Source organism: Symphodus melops, assembly GCF_947650265.1.
Source record: "Symphodus melops genome assembly, chromosome: 4".
NCBI classification, from domain to species: Eukaryota; Metazoa; Chordata; class Actinopteri; order Labriformes; family Labridae; genus Symphodus; species Symphodus melops.
In genome coordinates this window covers 5,796,258-5,816,857 of record NC_136694.1, presented here as the reverse complement: position 1 = coordinate 5,816,857, position 20,600 = coordinate 5,796,258, and the positions used below count along the sequence as shown (strand labels likewise).

The 20,600-nt window shown below is 40.6% G+C and overlaps 3 protein-coding genes across 4 annotated transcripts; 1 reads left to right on the top strand and 2 right to left on the bottom strand.

The window, feature by feature from the left end:
* Positions 1–113: 113 nt before the first annotated feature.
* Positions 114–7,364, bottom strand: cdk5rap1 (CDK5 regulatory subunit associated protein 1). The gene is made up of 13 exons (XM_079341201.1): positions 6,563–7,364; positions 6,370–6,473; positions 6,253–6,287; positions 6,004–6,104; positions 5,709–5,919; positions 5,499–5,619; positions 5,066–5,296; positions 4,876–4,973; positions 4,259–4,314; positions 3,060–3,190; positions 2,805–2,954; positions 1,747–1,881; positions 114–486 (listed from the first exon to the last, which is right to left on the bottom strand). The coding sequence occupies exons 1-13, from the start codon at positions 6,846–6,848 to the stop codon at positions 340–342; spliced, it is 1,806 nt and encodes a 601-aa protein (XP_079197327.1). The 5' UTR covers positions 6,849–7,364; the 3' UTR covers positions 114–339.
* Positions 7,365–8,307: 943 nt separating this feature from the next.
* Positions 8,308–12,153, top strand: ghrh (growth hormone releasing hormone). Its single transcript, XM_079341471.1, has 6 exons — positions 8,308–8,618; positions 8,825–8,915; positions 9,620–9,724; positions 11,615–11,719; positions 11,817–11,930; positions 12,040–12,153. The coding sequence occupies exons 2-6, from the start codon at positions 8,839–8,841 to the stop codon at positions 12,050–12,052; spliced, it is 414 nt and encodes a 137-aa protein (XP_079197597.1). The 5' UTR covers positions 8,308–8,618; positions 8,825–8,838; the 3' UTR covers positions 12,053–12,153.
* A 631-nt stretch (positions 12,154–12,784) lies between these two features.
* rpn2 (ribophorin II) lies at positions 12,785–20,545 on the bottom strand. Of its 2 annotated transcripts, XM_079341758.1 has the most exons (18): positions 20,440–20,545; positions 19,933–20,123; positions 19,723–19,818; positions 19,076–19,251; positions 18,894–18,969; positions 18,648–18,782; positions 18,385–18,561; positions 18,175–18,293; positions 17,728–17,833; positions 16,833–16,924; positions 16,627–16,741; positions 16,308–16,502; positions 16,067–16,153; positions 15,886–15,981; positions 15,262–15,337; positions 14,451–14,580; positions 13,775–13,873; positions 12,785–13,360 (listed from the first exon to the last, which is right to left on the bottom strand). In XM_079341758.1, the coding sequence occupies exons 1-17, from the start codon at positions 20,450–20,452 to the stop codon at positions 13,822–13,824; spliced, it is 1,932 nt and encodes a 643-aa protein (XP_079197884.1). In that variant the 5' UTR covers positions 20,453–20,545; the 3' UTR covers positions 12,785–13,360; positions 13,775–13,821. The 2 variants fall into 2 exon arrangements, with proteins under 2 accessions (XP_079197884.1, XP_079197885.1); XM_079341759.1 differs by lacking the exon at positions 13,775–13,873.
* Positions 20,546–20,600: the final 55 nt, after the last annotated feature.

The window sequence follows — 20,600 nt, the reverse complement described above, 5'->3', positions numbered from 1 at the left end:
GATAATGACTTCGTTGCCAAGGGAGTAAGCCTACAATGTGTTCATCCAGAACATTTTTACTGCAGCTTTGAGAGTTCCTTTAAAATACCAAGACATCAGTCAACCACCAACACTTCAGACAAAACAACTTTATATTATCCACATAGCTTTTAGTATCTTCAGCAATATTATATGTACAAACACAGCGACTGTATAAATAAGAATACAACTCATCACAGGAGTCCAGTCTCACTGTAGTACAACTTAAATTACAGGATAAACCACCTCCATGTATCTTCAAGTCAATGAAGAGAAGAAGGCAGTGTGCTGGTTTTCTTGCCATGGTGTCAGCTGAGTCAGTCATAGACAGGGTTCATTCATCGTTGTGTCTGAGGCCAAATTTTTATCAAGCTCTTGCCGGGGCAACGTCTCCTGTGTCAGTGGACTTCTTAGTGAGCTGTGGCTGAGAGCTCGGCCTCTCAGGCTTTGGGACGTGGACGACAATATCTATAATATAGACACACAAAACACAAAACTTCAAAGAATAAATGACCGGCAAGATTCTTCTTTAAAAGCAGACAAAATGTCAGAAAGTTCTTGAATGTAATGATTATTGGAACAATATCCAGCTTCCATCGATTGGCAGGAAACTGTTTCTTAAATCGTCCAGAAATCTAAATGAGTATTTGTAATCTCAACTTCTCAATAGATATTTTTATTACATAGTCTTACAAATGAAAAACTGTCGGTTTATTCTTACCAGAGAAACTTTTTACACTGACTACCATGTTTGACTAAATCCTGATCATTATTGTACCATTGAGTAAACATTTGACTAACTGAGAAAATGTATTTTTCAGCTGTTTTTAAAAAAAATATATGATCATTTCTTTGGTTTCTGTGATTGAGAAGGTATGTTTTTAGGTCCTTTAAATTTGGTTATGACACAAATAGAATATATAAATGAAATGTATGTGTAATATTTCAAACAGTTCCGCTGTCTCTTACAGTACTTTCAAACAAAAATGTATTGGCAACGTTTCAGTACTAGACAAACAAAGTTCCCCTTTAAGTAGAGAAATAAAAGAATACTTTCCATTGTGACACTGTACTGTTGGTGGAAGTGGCATAGTTTCTAAACAAGCTCAAACATATCTTTGCAGTTCTGTCAGGTAATTGCTTCTTTCACAAATGTTTAAAAAAAAAGAAAAGTGTGTTTCACCCACACAGCTATCTATGTATGTATGTACAGTATGTATGTACAGTATGTATGTATGTATGTACAGTATGTATGTATGTATGGATGGATGGATATAGAGAGAGAGACAGACAGACAGACAGACAGACAGATTTTTTTTTCTTTAATAACACCTGCCCATTGTCTTTTATCACAAAGCTGATGAAGCCATGTTTGTTTGAATATTTAATGAAATAAAAAGGAGTAAATTCAGCACTCTCATTTTTTGTGAATCTTTTCATTTGTCAACATGGTGTGAGGAACATGATGTCCATTGTTGTGTTTGTGTAGGTCATTCCAGATGTGTTTGTTCACCACCTTATTTGCCTCTATGAAGGTTTGTTCTCTGATGGGCCCACTGCCCAACAGAACTGTAGTATTGCTTAATATGTAAATGATGTAATCTGAAACAGCCATATCAGGTGTGGTATACGATACACAAAAAAGTGATAAACGTGATGTGTCTATATAGATAGATAGATAGATAGATAGATACTTCTATCTATCTATCTATATGAATCCACACTCACCTTGACCAGCACATAGTCGCCAACATGGACTGGAGCAGTGTTGCCTTCTGCAGTATGAACAGCAACTTTAGGAAATATCACCTTCATATTCCCATCAGTTCTCCCACACAGGTCCATGGCAGATCTTTTACTTTCCTTCATCAGGAATGCAAAGAGGAGATGAGCAGTGTGGCCACATTACAGTAACAAAAGACAGTCGTACAGGACTATTACTTTCATAAATATCTAGAAGTGTGAATTCAGCTCAAACCCAGTCTTTCAATGAACACAGAACATCAAGTATCAACAAGAGTCTGCAGTCATGCTGAGCTCTGTGGCAGCTCTTTACAATGTGACCAACCTACATTTTGATACTGAGTAGGTGTGATGTAAAGATAAATCGTGAGGCTGTTAAAAATCGATTCAAAGGCTCCGAGGTTCAAATCAGAACTCTGAAAAATGAACCGCAGTAATATCGTGAGCGTCAGCGGGCGCCATCGTGGCAGCTGAAGCGTTTTTGCTTCCCAAGACAAAAAAATGAAAGAAGTGAGAAGATAACGACAAAAACGGTTTTCAAATATTGCAACAAGAAAAGTGCACAAATAGCACAACCAACATGATGCAGCATTTCATTGACACCACATTGAGAAGCTCCAGTCATCTCCAGATTCTCTTCAAATAAATCGTGAGTTGAGTGAATCCTTACAACCCTACTGACTAGGTGTGATGTTTCCAATGTGCACCACTTATGTAGCATGTTAGCATACTGCTATGCTAGTTAGTTAAGTACACTTTCTATATTTTCGAGTTTGTTTTAGGATTTTTTTTTGTTCTTATTGGAGAGATAGGACAGTGGACAGAGATGAAATTTAGGGTGAGAGAACTGGTGATTGACAGGTGGGAAAGGAGCCACCCACACCCAGCCGCCCACGTTGAGGACTGTAGGAGATATATACGAGACGCACGCAACAACCACTGCGCCCCCAGCGGCCCACATTTTTATGCATATACATCTATACATCTATTTTCTAACCATAATTTTTTTTGTAAGAGGCATCAAGAATGTGTGCAATACTCACTCCTTCCACCAGGACGAGCTGCGTGCTGCCCACGAGGGCAGAGTTGACCCTCGCTGCTTCCTCCCTGAACACGCTGATACATTCCTCCAGCCTCCGCCGCTTCACCTCGGCTGGGACGTCGTCTTGTAGCCGATAGAAGGCGTGAGTTTTCTGAGTAAAGGGAAGTCACAAATACATCTAGATGATTCGAAAAAGAAAAGAAAATACTTTTGATGAATACTTACCGAAACAACATAACACCGAACACGAGCTCACCTTCCTCATACTGTAGGCGAACAGAAATCCCACGTTGTAACCCACCTCTCTGATCAGAGAGAGGGTCTGCTGGTGATCTTCTTCTGTTTCTTCACAGAAGCCTGAGATGAAGTCGCTGCTGAGACTCACCTCTGACACACAGACAGACATGTCATCAACGTCAGACACAAACCACGCAATCAACATGAAGGTACCAGAGCTGATCCCACTTGAGCTGATGGCCGCTGGGTAAGATTCAGTCCCATGCTTTAGTGAGGTCACACATGGGCATAATGCAAGGTGATGTCATCATGGTTGTCACGTATTATGCTGGTAGTTCCTCAGTATATGAGGTATTTACCTTTATTATTCACTAAATCTAAATTCTAACTGTGGATTCGCCTGGAGAAACTGCTTCTGCTGATTCTATGAAACATTCAGAGGTTTGCTTGTTTTTAACTCTCTTCCACAGTTATGACATCAGAGCTCTGGTTCAGTTTTATACCTTTTTAAAGAGTTTTAGGATTAGAGAGGCGACCACTCAGATCAGACTAGGCCCAGGTAGGGATTCAAAGCGCAGGCAGGTGAGAGACGCTGCACAGAGTGGTAGCACATGAAGACACTTTTTTCAAACGTAAGTGATTGTGAACGTTTAGTAGGCACATAAGTCAGATATAAGGGCAGAATATGGGACCTTTAACAAGAAAAACCAAATGTAAAGATGAAGACGAGACAACAAAATGGCGGCGGAGGCAGCTCAGTCTTATGTTGGAACCTGGAGGAACGCTGCTTCTTGTTGCTGGTTTGGTGCCAAGTCACACTCGACTGTCAACTGTTGTCAGTACTGCCCATGTGCCCTTGAGCAAGGAACTGAACCCCCAACAGCTCTGGTGCCAACATGTGTAGAAGCCCCACTCTGACATCGCTCCAATAATGCATGTCCAAATGTGTTTCTTAATAACAAGGTGATTAATACAGTTCATTATCGTTACAAATAAAATCAATTCAATAGAAATAAATTAAATCTCTGACAAACATATTTTTGTACCAGAGACAGGTACAGGAGGAGAAATCTTATCCACTTCAGATTCACACTAACTGACACATCAATAGAGCGTAAGGAACAATTCAGGGATCAGATCTTTGCCAAAGGACACTTCAACAGACAGACTAGAGTGAACGGGAATCAAACAGCTGATATGAAACCAGTGATTGCCTACCTGGGATGATTCTCTTGATGTTCTCCACAAGCTCAAGGTACGCCTCTCTGGTGTAGCTGTTATCATTACAAAAAACAACCTTTATTTTTCTACACAATACAAAACATACCCTGCTGTGATGGTGAATGTATGTGTTAGAGGTGGGAAAAAAATCTATTTATGTAAAAACATTTTTAGATTGAGATTTTAAATTGATTCTTTTTTTTTTTTTTTTTTAACCCTTTAACTCCATAGAAAATAGAGCAACACGAAATTCAGCCAGTCTCACAGATGACTGAAGTAGATCCTTAAGTATGCACTCATTCAAAACTAGACCTTCAATCCATGGATCAATGAATCCAGAATCGTTTGCAATCAAATATCAATTCTGAATGAAATCACGACCCCAAGAATTGAAATCGACTCCCAGCCCCAGTATGTATTACTTCTTGTTTTAGTTCGGCCAAATTCTCCAAAGTAAATACAGATGTTATCAGTACAAAATGATAATAACTAGGGAGCTTTAAACAAGTACATTTCAGCATATGAGTATGAAATCAGACAAAATCCAGATAGAATGGCAGCTCATATGATTTAAGTCATTTAGTGCCCTATATTAAGGCTAGTTCATCTCTTACCCACGCCGCATGGCTTCAAGGATCTTAGAGCTCCCACTCTGAGCTGGAAGGTGGATCTGCTGACAAATATTCCCCCGTTCAGCAATCAGATGTAAAACCTGCAAAAATAAAGAAACAGAATAGAATGACATTTTTCACTTTGGCTTTCTTAGTCAAACCAAGAGGGGATAAACTGCATCATGTGCTGTACCTCATCAGGAAAATCCTTTGGATGAGGGGAAGTGAATCGGATCCTCATGTCAGGATCGATTTGTGACACTCGATCCAGCAGGTCAGAGAAGCGCAGGCCTCCCCGTTTTGTTCTATAGATGGTCTTGAATCCCCGGCTGAGCTGGGTCAGATCTGAGCCACAGAACTGTTCTTCTGAAGTGTCTCTGTAGCTGTTCACATTCTGACCCAGGAGAGTCACCTCCTTCACACCCTGGACAAAACCCGGACAAAACCCTGGACTTAGCATTTTAAAGCACTGCAACGACAGAAGCCAGTTTTCCTCTGATCTCCACATCATCGATAGTGTTGAATGGACTAGTGTCCCTTTCTAATGTAGAACTGTAATAAGTACGTGGTGTATTGAAAGCCACATCATTTAATTGACTTAATGTTGTGTTGAAGTTCAAACTTGCCTGGTCAGAGAGTAAACGAACTTCCTCCAGTATGGAGCTGATGGGTCTACTCCTCTCTCTGCCTCTGGTGAAGGGGACGATGCAGTAACTACACATGTTGTCACAGCCTCGCATGATGGACCTGCAAGTACAAAACAATAATCACAAAGTCAACCGAAGCTACAACATAGAGCAAGCAGGAGACAGCCTGTAGTGTAGTGTAGCATTTACACGAAGGCGCTGTATCCATGAGGAGCATGGTGGACAGGCATGATGTCTGCATAGGTCTCCTCTAACGACAGCAGCACATTGCTAGCCTGGTGACCTCCATCAGCCACGGCCAAGAGGCGGGGAAGGTCCCTGTAGGCATCTGGTCCAGCAATGACATCGACAAGCTTCTCCCTCTCCAACAGCTCAGACTTTAGCCGCTCTGCCATGCACCCTGGGTGAAAAAACAAACAAACACCTATTAGCATATATTTAGACCCACTTTAAGAGATACAAGTGTGTGCATTAGTAAACATACCTAAAATTCCAATTTTCATTGGTGTATGCGTCTTTAACCGCTTCTTTTTCATCGCTGTTAATTGTTGTAGTCTGTTCCAAATCGTTTGTTCTGCTTTTTCCCTGTGAAAAGAGGCTTTTAGACGCTTCAGTTTGTTGATGGTACACTTTATTTCGTCTTCGAAAAAACCTTAGTGTGGCAATTTTAGTGAGTTAGGTTTACCAATGTGAGAACTGTTTTTTTAAGTGAGCGCAGACGAGATATTCTTACCTGATGGAGCATGTTACGAGAAGAACAACGTCAGCCTGTAAACACAAGAACCCTCAGTGCATAGACTGAAATGAGAGATATTAAAATAAATAATAACAGCACGGAGCTCCACTGTACCTCACTCAAGTCCACCGTCCTTTGGTATCCTTTGCTCTGCAGAATGGAACTAGCTATCTCTGTGTCGCTCACATTCATTTGACAGCCATACGTTTCAAAAAACACTGAAATATGAGGACAGAACATCTGATGAGCATTTATAAACAAACAATACGGTCTCCAAAACATGGAGCTTCTACTAATGAAAACCAACCTTTTCTTGAGTTGCCCAATTCATCAGAAAAATAGCTCTGTTGGTGAGAGTGCTGCCCATCACATGCAGATGTCTTCTTCACTGGAAGTCCTTGAATGAAATCCTGAAAAGTTGGACCAGAAGATATCTGGGACTTGAACTCCTCCACAGTTGTCCTCTTCTCTCTTGAAGTCTCTTTTGTGTTAGATGAGTTAGAACAGTGTCTGGGTTGGATACATCTGGTTGGTATCCAGTGTTTGGGAAATGTAACGTTAAACAATGGTTTTAAAGTCATGAGGAGCTCCATGTTTAGTTAGCTAGCTACAAGACGGGAGCTCTTGTTACTACCTGTCATAGACTGTACATGTTACAGTCTAGTTTCGCAGTAACTGAGAAAGCATGTACTCCAGAAAAGATCATCTCAGAGTTTCTTCATAACGTAAGAAAACAGTCGTTTCTGGTTATCCTACTGAGTTAGATGATGTGCGTTACGTGCTTAGTAGTTTAAAAGCATGGGCATGTCACTCAGAAACACGTCTTTGGGTTCCAAAGATGTCTTTAGGTCAAGAGGAACATCTCCCCCACATCGTTATTGCAACTACGACGCTATTAAATCACTGAAACGTGAGTAATGATAAACGTTTCAGTGACGGCAGATATTCTACCTCAGATAACCATTGAGATCAATAACCATTAAGTATCTATTTCATTAACTGAGACGTCGACCTTAAGAGATGCTCGTTTCATATGAGCGAACAGCAAAGATGGAAGTAAATATCAGGGAGTTCTCTCGACCACCACGGTTCGTCCGGCTAAATGTCCTTCGGTACATCCAACTTGTTTGTCCGGGTAAAACTAGACCAAGGAAAAGAAGACGTCTGGACCATAGACTGCTCAGCTCATTTAACGCTGTTGTTTTTTTGTGTGAAAACATCTGAAACATGCAAACAAAATAAGCGAAACCAACAACACACGAAAGCAGGGTTAGCATGGTATTTTCCTGGTATCTGATATTGCAAAAACCTGGCCATAGCCTACTTTTCAAAATACAAACCATGTGGGCTACACAGCACAAAAGAATATAAGAACCTTAAACCTTTACAATTATTTAATAGTTTTTTTTTTTACTGACTGGAGGCACAATACAAGATATTTCCATGCATAGAATTTTGCAATAAGTGGAAAAGTGCAAAAAAAAAAAGAGCTGTAGACACATTGTTGCTGTCATGTGCAAACCTACATTTTACACACGGATTTCTTTTTCATTTCACTTAAATGAAATGGTTTAATTCGAAAAATGGGCTTTTTTGTTTAAATTGTACAACAGAGTGTAATGATTTAAAGTTTTTGAAGCCATCTCGTCATCCCCCTCTCAGGGGCAAGCAACCTCCACTTTGGGAACCCCTTGGCTACATATCAGTCCAAGTGGGTCCAGGGGTTGGTCTGTGTAAATACTCTACTTCTCATTTGTTATTATACCCAGTAAACATTTTCCTCGTGAGAATATGGTCTGGAGGATTATTGACTAAAGACTTGAGATAGAGGTTTATCGATAGCCTCTATATTGTGTTTTCTTAATATGTACATTTTAAATTTACAAACAATGTGCTTAACAGATGTGTAAGACATATACCATTCTCAAAGACAAACTTATTGTTTGAATTCATATTTCAATTCGTTTTGCTCATAGGATGTCGTTCTTACATTCTGATACATTTTTATCATCTTATATTGTAAACCTTTTCAGAGAATGCTTTGGCATTAATTTCCATGGTCATGCTAATGACACATGTGAAGGTGTATTTATGAAGAGAAGTAAAACTAAGAAGAAGACAGCTCAGCAAAAGGAGAGAGAGAGAGAGCGAGGGAGAGAGAGAGGTGAATGGTTCTGTGTAATGTGGGAGTGACTTTGAGCCAGGACTTCAGTATAAAGTGACCATGGATACAGGGATAACAGTCAGTACTTTTCCAGTGTTTCTATCGTTCAGCCTTTCCAGGCAGTGAGAGATGATGAGAGGGGACAGCAAAATATAAAGAAGGACTGGAGGGACGCTGACAATTCACAACACATTTCTAGGTAACTCCTCTCTGGAAATGTAATTATTACCCTGCACATTCTAAACATATTAAATCAGATGTATAGTTATCTTTCTGCTGATACTTCAATGCCTTCTGCAGAAAAGATGGAGCTGGTTGAGAGGAACTCTAGTTTCAGCAGGGTTTTTTTTTCCTGAATGTAATTTCTACCCCTGTCCTGTATTCTAACTGTCCATTTTTCTCTAGGAGTAGCTGAGAGGATGGAGAAAGCTGCACTGCTTTTCTTTTGTTGCCTGGTCATGTATGTATCAGGATCACCTCTTTACCCCTCTATTAGGTAAGTCCTGACAGATTACTGATTTATAGTGTCAGTGGGTTTATGTGAAGCAGAGTGAGTTTTTCCTAAGTGATTGAAATATTTAACAAATCTGCAGATCCATATCAATGGCACTAAAAAGTGAAAGATTATTTATTTTCAGTAATCTATGTTTTTAATAGAATTCAGACACATACATCTACAGCATTAAAAAATGCTATCTATATTCAGTATTTGTTATATTACAAATGAGAGCCAAAGGGTTGAATTAATATAGATTTAAAATGAGAAATATAAATATGTTTTAAATTTAAAAGCCATAAACGTGAAACACCTGCAGAACAGTATTTGATCGGTGGCTAATCCACAGAAACACAAAATGAATCAGGTTTTGAACCTGTGAGACCTGCTTGCTTCGCATGCAAAACTTTGACCTGTACCCATGTTATGCAAAAAAGGGTTAAGAGGTCTGCATTAATCAGTGTGTTACATTTACTCACAATCTGGAACCAAGGCAGAGGAACACACAGTTTTAAAAGAGCTGGAGCAGTAAGATTGAGATGAAGGATATTGTTTGTGTCTAAAATCTTTCTGCCATCAAAACTCTTCTGAGTAATTGAATCACTTAATGTGCTTGGACTTTTATTGTAAGTATTTGTGCAACGTTGGTATCAACAATTACATACACTGTTGTATAGTTGTTCTTTTCGGGTGATATCTCTCAGGTTTGGTCAGACTGACACTTCCATCCTGATGACATCAGCAGTCAAGAGTCCAATAGAGCAGCTGGAAGAGGATGCAAGCTCTCCCATTGAGGGAGCAGAGACACGGTCAGTGTGTTCATATGGACTCAGAGACTTTACAGAGAAATTACAGCTTAAGACCAAAAAATAAAGGTGTGTTTTTGTAGTTCGTTTTTTTTTTACCTTCTTTGGTTAAAAACTGTACAACAGAATGTCTTCACAGAAATGGGTGATTACTGGAGAATAATACTTTCATTAAAAGCATAAAGGATTTGCTCCTCCTGTTTGATAGTTGGATTATCATATTTATCCAATAGTCTGTACAACATCTGTTTGAAATTAGAGTGTTTTTGTTAGGCTGAGATGCATAATCGTCATGCCTTGTTGTGTAGCATTTGGCCCCTACTTCATTGACAAAGATTTTCTCAGATCACATAACTGCTATCTATTTTTTCGTCTTTCATAAGGGCACTTGATTTCTCTTGAAGGTTTCATCTTGGAATTTTTTTGTTAACTTTAAGGTTCATCATAGTTTTCATTGTACTTCAGTTCTGACAGAAAGAAGAAGGATTATTTTTAAGATGTCTTTTTAAACTGAAGTAATTTCTGTACAAATATGTTCCAAGCACGAAAACACAGATGTGACGGATTGTTGAACCAAAGCTGTTTGAACGAGTGTTTCAGGATGTCTGTACTTGTGTTTTCCAATTTCTTTACTGTTAATGAAGTTCTTTTGACTTTTATTTTTTCTCTCAGTTCTCGAGGTGTGTTCATGTTGTTTTGTGCTGAGATTCGATGCTTGACTCTCACAAACTCATAAAAAAAAAATCTTTCTTTGCCCTGAGTGTGTCAAATTTGTTTCTAAATAAAGTTACTGACTTATGAAAAGGTCTAAAAATGAAAAGAGTGAGGGAGAGCCAGACACCCCCTAATTGTGATGATTTCATTTAGACTTTGAGCGTATTGTGATACCATAGAGACATCATAAGATTCTTAACATAAAGCATTAAGGCTGAAAATCACAGGGAGGAACATATGCATTCTAATGGTTTATGTCCTAACAAACAAGAAATATTCAAATCTTTTTTTGTATAATTTATATATATTTTTTATTGTTAGATGATCACCTTTATTAATAAATTAGATCTACACATCCCAACTTGTGGCCTTCATCAGGGTCATCTAGAAACGCGGCAAACAGGTACAAAATTAAGAGAAGGGTTAAAAAAAAAAAATACTGAAAGACAAGGTAGCCAATTGTATACAGCCACATTTGTACATCAGCCAATGAGGCACCTGTAAAGGTGGGCTGGTTAGGTTTGATGGTTTGACCAATGAGCACTGACAGGGAGGGGAGAGGCGTGTCCACCAAAGGCAGGTTTGACACCATATTTGATACAATAGGTTGGATTCAAGGGGATGGTATATGGTTTACACAGGGATCTTTAAGAATGCAGGAACAGGAAGAAAACACCTCAGCTACTAGTTTGACATTCTTCCAGTCCAATTTCTAACCTGAAGTGCTTTTTTTCTTTGATGTCCTTCATTAGTGTTGTAGGAGGACGTTGTGTATATATGTTAGTTACCGCTTTTAAAACAGCCATCACTCCACCTTAATGTCCTCGCATCAGCTGATAATCCCTAAACAAAACTCAATAAATAAAACAAACGGAAATCAATTAATCTCAGATGCCTTGACAGCAGCATTCTGATAAAATGATAAATTCTTCATTTAACATCTAGCTTGTGAGACAATGATTGTCACACCGGGGAGACATTACTTTATCAAAATTTATATTAGCCCATAAACTAACTTTAATCTTTTAAATAAGCGAACTAACTCTACACAAATGAATTCCTGTGTCCTTTCTTTGTCTTGTAGCATCATTGCACTGTTTCCCTTTCTGAAAACAACTCAGGGAAACTGTCTCGCTGTAATAACTGAACTGATGCTCATTGTTCACCTTCTGATTTCAGCTCTGGACGCCACGCTGATGCCATCTTTACTAACAGTTACAGGAAAGTCCTGGGCCAAATTTCTGCAAGGAAGTTCCTTCAGACGATTATGGCAAAACGTCTCAAGTGGGTACCACAAGAGGAATAATGTGCATTTCAGAGGAGCGAAGTGTGTGTTAAGGTTATCAAAGAAACATCAAGTGTTGATATTTACTTTCCACAGAGAGGAGAGCTACGTGAAACGTCAGTCCGATATCTATGATGGGACTTCTAAAGAAGATCTAACATCCATCCAGAGTAAGCACAGATACAGAGGAGTCCACGGGAACGTGATGAGGTAGGAGAACACCTAGGAGTGCAGAGCTTGATGAAAAACCTAACAGAAATACAAGTCAGACTGGATTACATGAATGTGGTTGCCTGAACTGAGTCTCTCTATTTTACAGATTGCTGAGCTGAAATTGGTGGATGGGACCGATCAGACTCCCCTCCGCTTCATTTTCATAGCCATCACCGCTTGTTTTCATACACTGAATCTTTTTTAAATTGACATTAAAGCTGTGAAGAAAACCAATGAGTTCTTGAAAGTTCATGCTTTTCTTTTAAATATGATTCGGTTTTACAGTCAGGCTCACTGCTTTAAAAGATGTATGGTATTAAAATAACAGCAGTAGGACTGAGTGGGTTTGTATAGATTATTCATATTAATAGTTATTCATTGAACATGAGTTCTTATCCTGATTTAACAGTCTACCATTTTTGTCATTATTGCATATCCTTAATATTCCAATAAGAAATATTCACCTCTATCACATTTTCCATGCCATTTGATCATAAATCTTTATTTTTGTGCAATATGAGCCTGAACCTGCCAAAACTAAATTGAAATACTTAACCTTTCTATATTCCATTGAATGTACTTCATCTGTTGAATATAAAACTCTAGAGTACTAGGTAACCTTATATGGTGTGTGGCAGCCTGGGTTTGAATCTGACCTGTGGCTGCTCTCCCTCTTCCTAGTTTCTGACTCTGCCCAGTCCATTTCTAAAATAAAATAAGGCAGAAAAAGCCCAAAATTAAAATTTGAAATTTAAAAAAGGGATTATACTCTGCAACTGTTCAAGCCATCATTAAGGTTTTATAATTTTATTTTTATTTTTTTGGAACAAAAATAAGACGAGACACTCGGGTTCACCTCAGATTCTTTATTACCTCTTTCTCATTACAAAAACATCTTATTCGCAAATGGCCCATATTAAATCATTAGCCTTTTTTTTCTGGGTAATGATCAAAGTGTCAGTGCCACTGCCTGTGGTTTATTTGATCAGCTGAAACATGTGAGGTGAAATGGGCACTGAGTGAAAACCAAGAGGAATGTACAAAATATGACCACAAATCAAACAAAAACCCCACCAATACACCCCAAATAAAAATCCCAGCTCGGTTAGAAAGCACTGGCAAGTTGGACAAAAAGAACACAAATCTCACAGGAAGATGAAGTGCAATGATCAGTAGCTTTACAGTCCTCAGGAGTTGGATCTGTCAATGAGCCTTTTTTTTTTCTCCCCCTCAGAGCCGCAGTGATATCTTAATTCCTTCCTTTTGGCAACACTGACAAACTGCATGTTTAAGCTGTCGATTGGATTCTTGAACTGCCACGCCGTGTTTGAAGTCCGATTCGATGCACTGTTGAATGAATCCGTTGAAACAATAAATGGGCTCCATCAGTGTCCTCTTAATTTTCATGCCCTTATTTTTTTTCAATTCTGTAGAAGAGAGAAAAACAGTAGATTATCACAAATATCCCTTTAACGACAGTCATTTGAAAAAAGCCATTGTGAAGGGTTGATCATGCATTTTGATGTGCACGCCTCCACAGCAAACGACACACGTTATCATGGCATATTCCTGACATCAATACAGTTTTTTGGTACACTAACACAAGACATGGCACTGGATGTATCGACACAACCAGGACCATGATGGCCAGACAACAATGGAGGGATTACCATGACTATGGCTGTAATGACCACAGTGGGATGAGTGAGAGGCAAACCAGGAGGGGGGGGGGGGGGGGGGCAGCAAGTACATGTGAACCCCCAGAGTTAGAATGAGTGAGCACCACACAGCCATGCACGTTGCCAGCCATGATGGAAATGAGTCTATGAGGATGCCCTTACTTCAGCCTGGAAGAACGACCAAGTCATTTCTTACAAAGGGGGGGGCTTTATCGTAGGCTCCTATACTTTGCCAACCTACTACTTTGCTCTGCCGCAATCCTGAAAGAGTAATACAGAGAGAGCGAGGTGTTGAAAGAAGGGTTAAATAAACAGAAACAGGCACCAGCTGACAGAGATCACAAGGAAGTAGGAGGGGAAAAAAAGGTCCTCAGTGGAAAATGATATTTGTGAAAGTATTAATGTAGTATTACCTGCTCTAAAAGTGTTATATGAGCTGTCGTAACAGCAAGAAGTAAAAGTGAACAATTACATGATGACTGGATTCTGAAACACCGGCAACAAATTGCTCACTCTCAAGAAATTGCCACTTAAATCTTCCCTCTTGCAGATTTCTGCTGCCTCGCTTCTCTCCTGGTCCCCGAGCAGGGGGGAGATTTCCTCCTCGGTGAGAGCCTGTCACTGAAATCAGCCTCTGGAGACGCACTCGCAAGTTACTGAAATGGAATAGGCCCTTTTCCTCAGGTTGCAGAGTAAGAACTACTAAGAGGTCTCAGAGCACCAGAAGTCCTCGCCATCTGAAAGGAGCATGCCTCTCTCTCTCGCTCTCTCGCTCTCTCTCTCTGGGATTAAGGACCCTTCAAGAACTATTTGTTCCAGGATCCATCGGGAGACGTACCTCTTCACTGCTTTCTGGGCCAGCATGCGGTTCCCGGCGAGGAAAGTTACACCCCCGATAATGGCCAGGTACTTCAGGGTCTGGAACATGTTCAGGTGGGTCCAGTAGACGTACATCAAGCCCAGCATGGCTGAAAGAAACATCCAAGCAGGTCTGAGCATTAACATCCCAACTCATCCGCTGCTGTGGTCAACACAATTATGAATATACTGTCAAGTTAACGACATAGAACGCTACAGAGGGATTTTAGGCTGTTCCACCATGTATTATTGTTTACTGGTATTTGTAATCAGGCAGCTTTGGTGCAATGTCATTCTCTCTCTCTGACTTTTCCTGCCTCATCTGAAAATAAGAATTCAACATAAAAACTAGGCTTGCTTAGTCAAGGAGTTCTGCATTGCAAAACTAAGGTCACTTAGCTGTTAAAAAAAAGAAAGAAAAAACAGCTCGTACCAAGTGCAACAAAATCTGAATACTCAAACTGACCCGTCTTTTCAAGTGCATATTTTTGTGCATATTGCTCCTATTCCTCCTGTGCAAGTGCATATTTGTTAAAACAATCTTTGGGATATTCGGCTGTAAACTGGGCCTCCAACACACAACACATTCAACAGATGTTTCAGATGGGCTTGGTGGGGTATTTCATATCATGAGTTGTTCATTGTTGAAAGCTAATGACGATGATTCACGCTGCCACACGGCCGTCGCTGCGATTCACTCATCTTGAACAGCAGCCAATGACGACTGTGTGAAAGAAACAACAACATCCCATTATGGGGATAAGAGATTTGATTATGGTAGCGGGACCAACCTGCGTGTCCCACGTGGAACAGAATGGTGCTGGGGGAGAAGCTGAAGTTGGAAATGTTGGCTCCGAGCTTTAACCACTACAGAGGAGAAGAGGGAGTAAAAAGACAATGTGAGTGCTTTCAACAAAAAGGTCTGAAACTGTTTTTACCACCTAACGCACAATGCTCTGATTCACAGCAACAATAAACCGTTAGTCAGCACTACAAACGGCAGGCGGGGGAAAAAAAGGACACCGAGCTTTTGTGATTTGAAATGAAAATAAGCGTCACATTAATGCGGTACTGGAGCCTCATTCACAGCGCATGAAGAGCTGCTCTACGTATAGAACAATCACAACAGAGATGAATGCTTATTTGAAAAAGCTTTTGTTTAATAGTGGAAGTACATTAGATTGTAGGCCTGTCTTTTTAATTAAAGGAGACTTTTTATTATTATTATTATTTCAAGGTCAAGGTTGCCCTACAGTTTAGCTTCACACAATAATATCCACACAGGAAACACATGCCTTAAAATGTTAATTCATTTTTTAGACTCGGCAGGCAAGGCTTAAGTGGTCTGTTATCATCCAAACATATTTTCTAAATAAATATACAAGATTAAGATAATAATACAATGGTAGATTTACCAGGATGAGCAGAAGCAGGAGGGGAGACAGGATGAGTGCAGTGAAGGTGTTAGAGACCACCGTGGGAGGCTTCTTCTCTGGTTCCCTGAATAAGTGCTGCACAGAGGAGAGAACGAATCAAAGCACTGGACTGACAGGAACGTCAATCTGACAGCAGCAGCAAGGAGGTCACAGGACTTACCTGGATTTCTGGTTTGGGTACATAAAGAGTCTTGGGCTGGATGGCAGCTGGAGCCTCCTCATCCACAAACTTCAGGACCACGTCAGCCTTTGGAGAGATTCAATTCAATTCAAAAAACTTTATTTGTCCCGGGGGCAATTCAAGATTTTAAACTTGACAACAGTGTGTGAATAAACGTCTGACAGGCTGAGCTCTTGATAAACACACTGTTAACCCGCGCCGAGTCTGAACACACACTCACCACATTCCACAAAATGGGATTCTCCAAAGTGGCGTCTCCGACGATGAGGTGAAGGGAATAGGTCCCAGAGATGGAGGCAAACTCGGATTTCCGCTCCGCCGTGTCCAACTCAAACTTGTACAGGTTCTTGCTGTCGGGTTCAGCCACAAACACGACTTCTTGGCCGGTCTTCTGATTGTGCAGCCGGACAAACGTCTGCGACAGAGAAAAGAAAAAGAAAAAGAAAGAGGTCATTAGGGTTAGATTACGCAGAGCGAATGAGGGTGACGTTTACGTGATTGCTCTCGTCAGACAGTTTTCTAATGGCGCAGCTCTGTACCTGGTGGGGGGTGAGCTCCACGCCAGTGTTGACGTCAACCAGCTGGAAGGACATCGCAAAGTTCTGGTGACCGTCTGCTGTGAAGGACGTCTTGGCTTTGGAAGGATAGTCCACCCTGGATAATGAAAAAAGAGGGGGGAAAAAAGGGGCATCTTTGGTAGCATGGGTCAGAAAACGGCTTTCCTTCTCAAACTTTCTTTCCTCACCTGCTGGTCTTGGTGCCAATGCTCTGATCTTTATCCACCACAGACAGGTCCATGTTACTGACTGCCACCTCAGTGGACACCTTCACCTTGAGCTGTGGACAACAGGAAGCAAACAAAGGAACATTAAGTCAGGGCATGACAATAAATGGAAATTCCCTTTAAAAAAAAAAAAGGAGTAAATATGATGATATTAAAATATACTGCTCTAAACAACCCCGTCTTTTACTCTAGCTGTTTTCATATACACGCTACTTTAACTGTTCCGGATGTTCTCCTGATCTGTCTGTTCATATATGCGACTCACAGAGGGAGACTACCTGTCAGGCAGGAGGGGGGCCGAGGGGCTCCAGAGGTAAGAAGTGAGTAAAAGAGGAAAGGAAGTAGGAGACGAAGCAACAGAGTCCACTATACAAATGTAAAATGAGAATATAATGCTATGTGTAGTTAAACAGAATCACAACGTCAACAATAGAGTGGAGAACAACAGACTGATGAACAGAAAATGTAATGCAACCTTTAATCACGTGTGCAGATATTGTAGCGGGCGCGTGTTTACACTATGCAAAGTATAGAAACGCATCTCCTCCAACTATTGGCTGCAGGTGAATATCCTGCTGCCTTCTCATCAGTTTACTCAGACTTACAGCAGAGACAAATACTTGGGTCTGTAAGGGGAAACTTTAGCAATGATCTCAGCTATTGACTTTCACACATAGAGGTCCTCCTGGAAAATTCTGGAGTTTCCTGCAAAGTGTGAAAGCCTTGTCTGACTCAATACTTTTCTACTCTCTCTCCTCAACTGCTATGAAAGCAAACCAAAACAACAAAAATACTGCAAAAGGTGCTACAAGCTTGACAATGATTCAGTAAGCAGTAAACGTTTGATCCGTCTCACCTCGACATGATTGGCAACCAGGCGACTGTCTCCGGTCACTGAAACAGTAAACTGGTAGTATCCACTGGCAGGCTGGCTCGACATGAAATTTAATTCAAAGACGCCACTGAAAAACAGAACGGGTATGTTGACATGGTGGAATGCTACCAAAACAAGGAAGTACTGATGAAGACTGATAACCTTCAGACACACTTAATTGTTTTACAGCAAAATAAAATCAAGTACAGTCAACAAAGGATCCATAATAACACTTGTGTAATCTTATTGTATTAACAATTCTAAAACATTCCTGTAAACGGTATGAATTGTTTTGTGTGATGAGCAATAAGGCAACGCATGTTTTTTTGTTTTTTTTTGTAGATCTTCCAGTTTTGGAGATCATTTCAGAGTGAGTGGAGAACCCATCTCCATATTCAAGCAGAGACATTTCTCTCTAATGATACATACTCATTAAGTGTGAAAGGTGCTTGGCTGAGAATGACGCTCTTGGAGGTCACAGCGTATGCTGAGTCTACCAGCACATTGGCTGAGGACAGAGGCTGAGACATGACATCAGTCACCAGGAGCTGTGGACCAGAGACAGAGACACGAGTTTCACTGACTGGGATTAAAACCATGCACAAGACTGGAGCTTTTGTAAATATCTGTCGTCTGTACCTGTAAAGTCGGCTGGCTGTGGGACACTGTGGCAGGGCCTTGAGCACTGACAATGACTGGCACATGGAAGCGATTGCTGGATAGAGCAGCCGCGGCACTTGCTACACTGAACGCCTCGGCCAGAGAGTCCCAGGATTTCTTGCTGAAGATGGAGTTGACCAGCTGGATGACCTGGTCCTGTGAGGATTACACAGTTTACTAGTGTTAATGACGACAAAGCATACTGAGAAAAGCCTGAAATAAATCCTGACTGAGAGATATACCTCCTTCAGAGGGGGCTCCATGTCCACGTGATCTGACAGGGAGTAAGCAGCAGTCACAAACATGGCAGTTGCTTCAAGTCCCTCTTCAAACTGGAGGTAGATTCCACCGAGATCATCCAAACGAGCCGTCAGATCCTGAGGGGAGAAGAGTTTGCTAAATTATGATGTAAAAAAAAAATAATAATCTCACAGCACGATTAAGACTATAATGACACAGCACCACCTAGTGGAAGTTATAGAACTCACCTCGATCTCTTCCAGTATTCCTCCAAATTCTGCCTGCTGGGACAGACGGGTTGCTGTTTGCAGAGCTAAAGTGATCCTGTCCAAACAGATACATTTATGAATTACAGAGTCAAATCATATGCCCATGAGCCCTTTAGGATCCTTCAAGTAGAAAGCTCTAGAACTTTCCGACCACCACTTACGCCATAACATTGTCCTCCTTGTTGATGCGAGCTGTCAAAGCACCCACAACTTCCTGTGAAGCCAGTGGGAGGCCCAGAGAGCTGAGCGCACTCACAGCCCGATGAATCTGAGCCATGGTTGAATCCTCACTGACTGCTGCCAGGAGGATGTCGCGGGTTTCATTGGACACAGGTATCTGTGAAGTGAACAGAAAACTCATTAAAATTTTAAATGTAGGTGTGATAAAGGAACAAATCAAACAACGGTTTGAATACAGCAACAAAGATACAAGTGGAAATTGCACAAATGCATCGGTAACATTTCGGTGCAGAGGAATTGTCAACATATTTTTTTGGTAGATCATTACTTTTATTTAAGAGTTTCAGTAATTTTCAATACTACTGATCGTTAACATTTTGAAGATTTTTTTGGTTTAACAAAAGCATAACTGGTATACTCATCTTAAACTTTGACTACCGTAACTTTTTATTAATATTGTTAATATTTTTAATAGATTTGTCTGGATCCCTCGGCCATAATGTCACGTCATAATTTTCAAAATCTAAACAACTAAAATGTTCTACAAAGTAAATGCACTGATTTCTAAATGTGAAACAACAGTCTATATGTTGAAAAAGAAGGTCCTGTGAGAACTTTATTTTATTACCTCACATCCTGAAATTGCTTGGCTGGTCTCAGCGGCAAAGAAGATGGAGTCAACACTGGTTGGGTCAAGCTGAGAATTGAGGTACTGGCATACTTCCTGCAGACACAAACACTTATCTTTACACAGAAGAACATTGGGAATGATCATGTAACATTATTCAAGTCATAAAACGGTGACTATGTCCTTCCGCATCATGGAGAGTCTTTGTACCGACTGATCGGGAACAGATGCTCCGAGTTTGGTCAGACCAACAACAGAGTAGTACGCTGACTCCAGATCGGTGAATTGTTGGCTCAGGAGATTCTGCAGTCTGGACACATCGGACAGAGAAAGGTAGTGCGCCGGTGTGAGCGCCTGAGCCCAGGTAAGAGCCAGGCTGAGGAGGAACCATCCGAACAAGCCTGAGCGCACACACACAGACAGGAGGCACGAGTTCATTTCCCATAAGTGTTCAAACATATCAATGCAGATACAACCAAACAACCTTACGATATACATTCATTCATTCAATGAGATACAGCCTGGTCTCTGGTTGGAGGTTTAGCTCCCAGGCTCGCTAGCTAGCGTGAGTAGGAAGCAACGATTCAGTGAACGATGCAATTTTCAATGACCATTTGTTTCAAGATTGGCAATTGTATAAAAGCCAAAAAACTAAAACAAGCAAAAGAACAAACCTATCGTCACCTTATATTTGGAATCTACAGAAAAACCACTTACGAGACCGGTCCATGTCTTGCAGTCTAATGCAGCGTCACCAAAACCGACGATTACTTCCGGTGTCTCAGATTGCCAACTGTCACTTGATGAATAATATCCGGTTGTAGATTGAGATTTCAAAATAAAACATGGCTTTGACATTTTGGTTGAGTGAAATCGCG

Bases quoted from the DNA above. Each gene is read 5' to 3' on its own strand.
- rpn2 (XM_079341758.1), bottom strand. The intron at 18,562-18,647 runs GTATATCTCTCA...TAATCCTCACAG, and splicing joins TGGAGCCCCCTCTGAAGGAG to GACCAGGTCATCCAGCTGGT. The intron at 15,338-15,885 runs GTAAATCTACCA...TCTCCTCTGTAG, and splicing joins TCCTGCTTCTGCTCATCCTG to TGGTTAAAGCTCGGAGCCAA.
- cdk5rap1 (XM_079341201.1), bottom strand. From the start codon at position 6,848: ATGGAGCTCCTCATGACTTTAAAACCATTGTTTAACGTTACATTTCCC. The intron at 5,297-5,498 runs GCAAGTTTGAAC...GGTTTTGTCCAG, and splicing joins TTCGTTTACTCTCTGACCAG to GGTGTGAAGGAGGTGACTCT. The intron at 3,191-4,258 runs GTAGGCAATCAC...TCTGTGTGTCAG, and splicing joins CATCAAGAGAATCATCCCAG to AGGTGAGTCTCAGCAGCGAC.
- ghrh (XM_079341471.1), top strand. From the start codon at position 8,839: ATGGAGAAAGCTGCACTGCTTTTCTTTTGTTGCCTGGTCATGTATGTA. The intron at 8,916-9,619 runs GTAAGTCCTGAC...GATATCTCTCAG, and splicing joins CCTCTTTACCCCTCTATTAG to GTTTGGTCAGACTGACACTT. The intron at 9,725-11,614 runs GTCAGTGTGTTC...TTCTGATTTCAG, and splicing joins ATTGAGGGAGCAGAGACACG to CTCTGGACGCCACGCTGATG.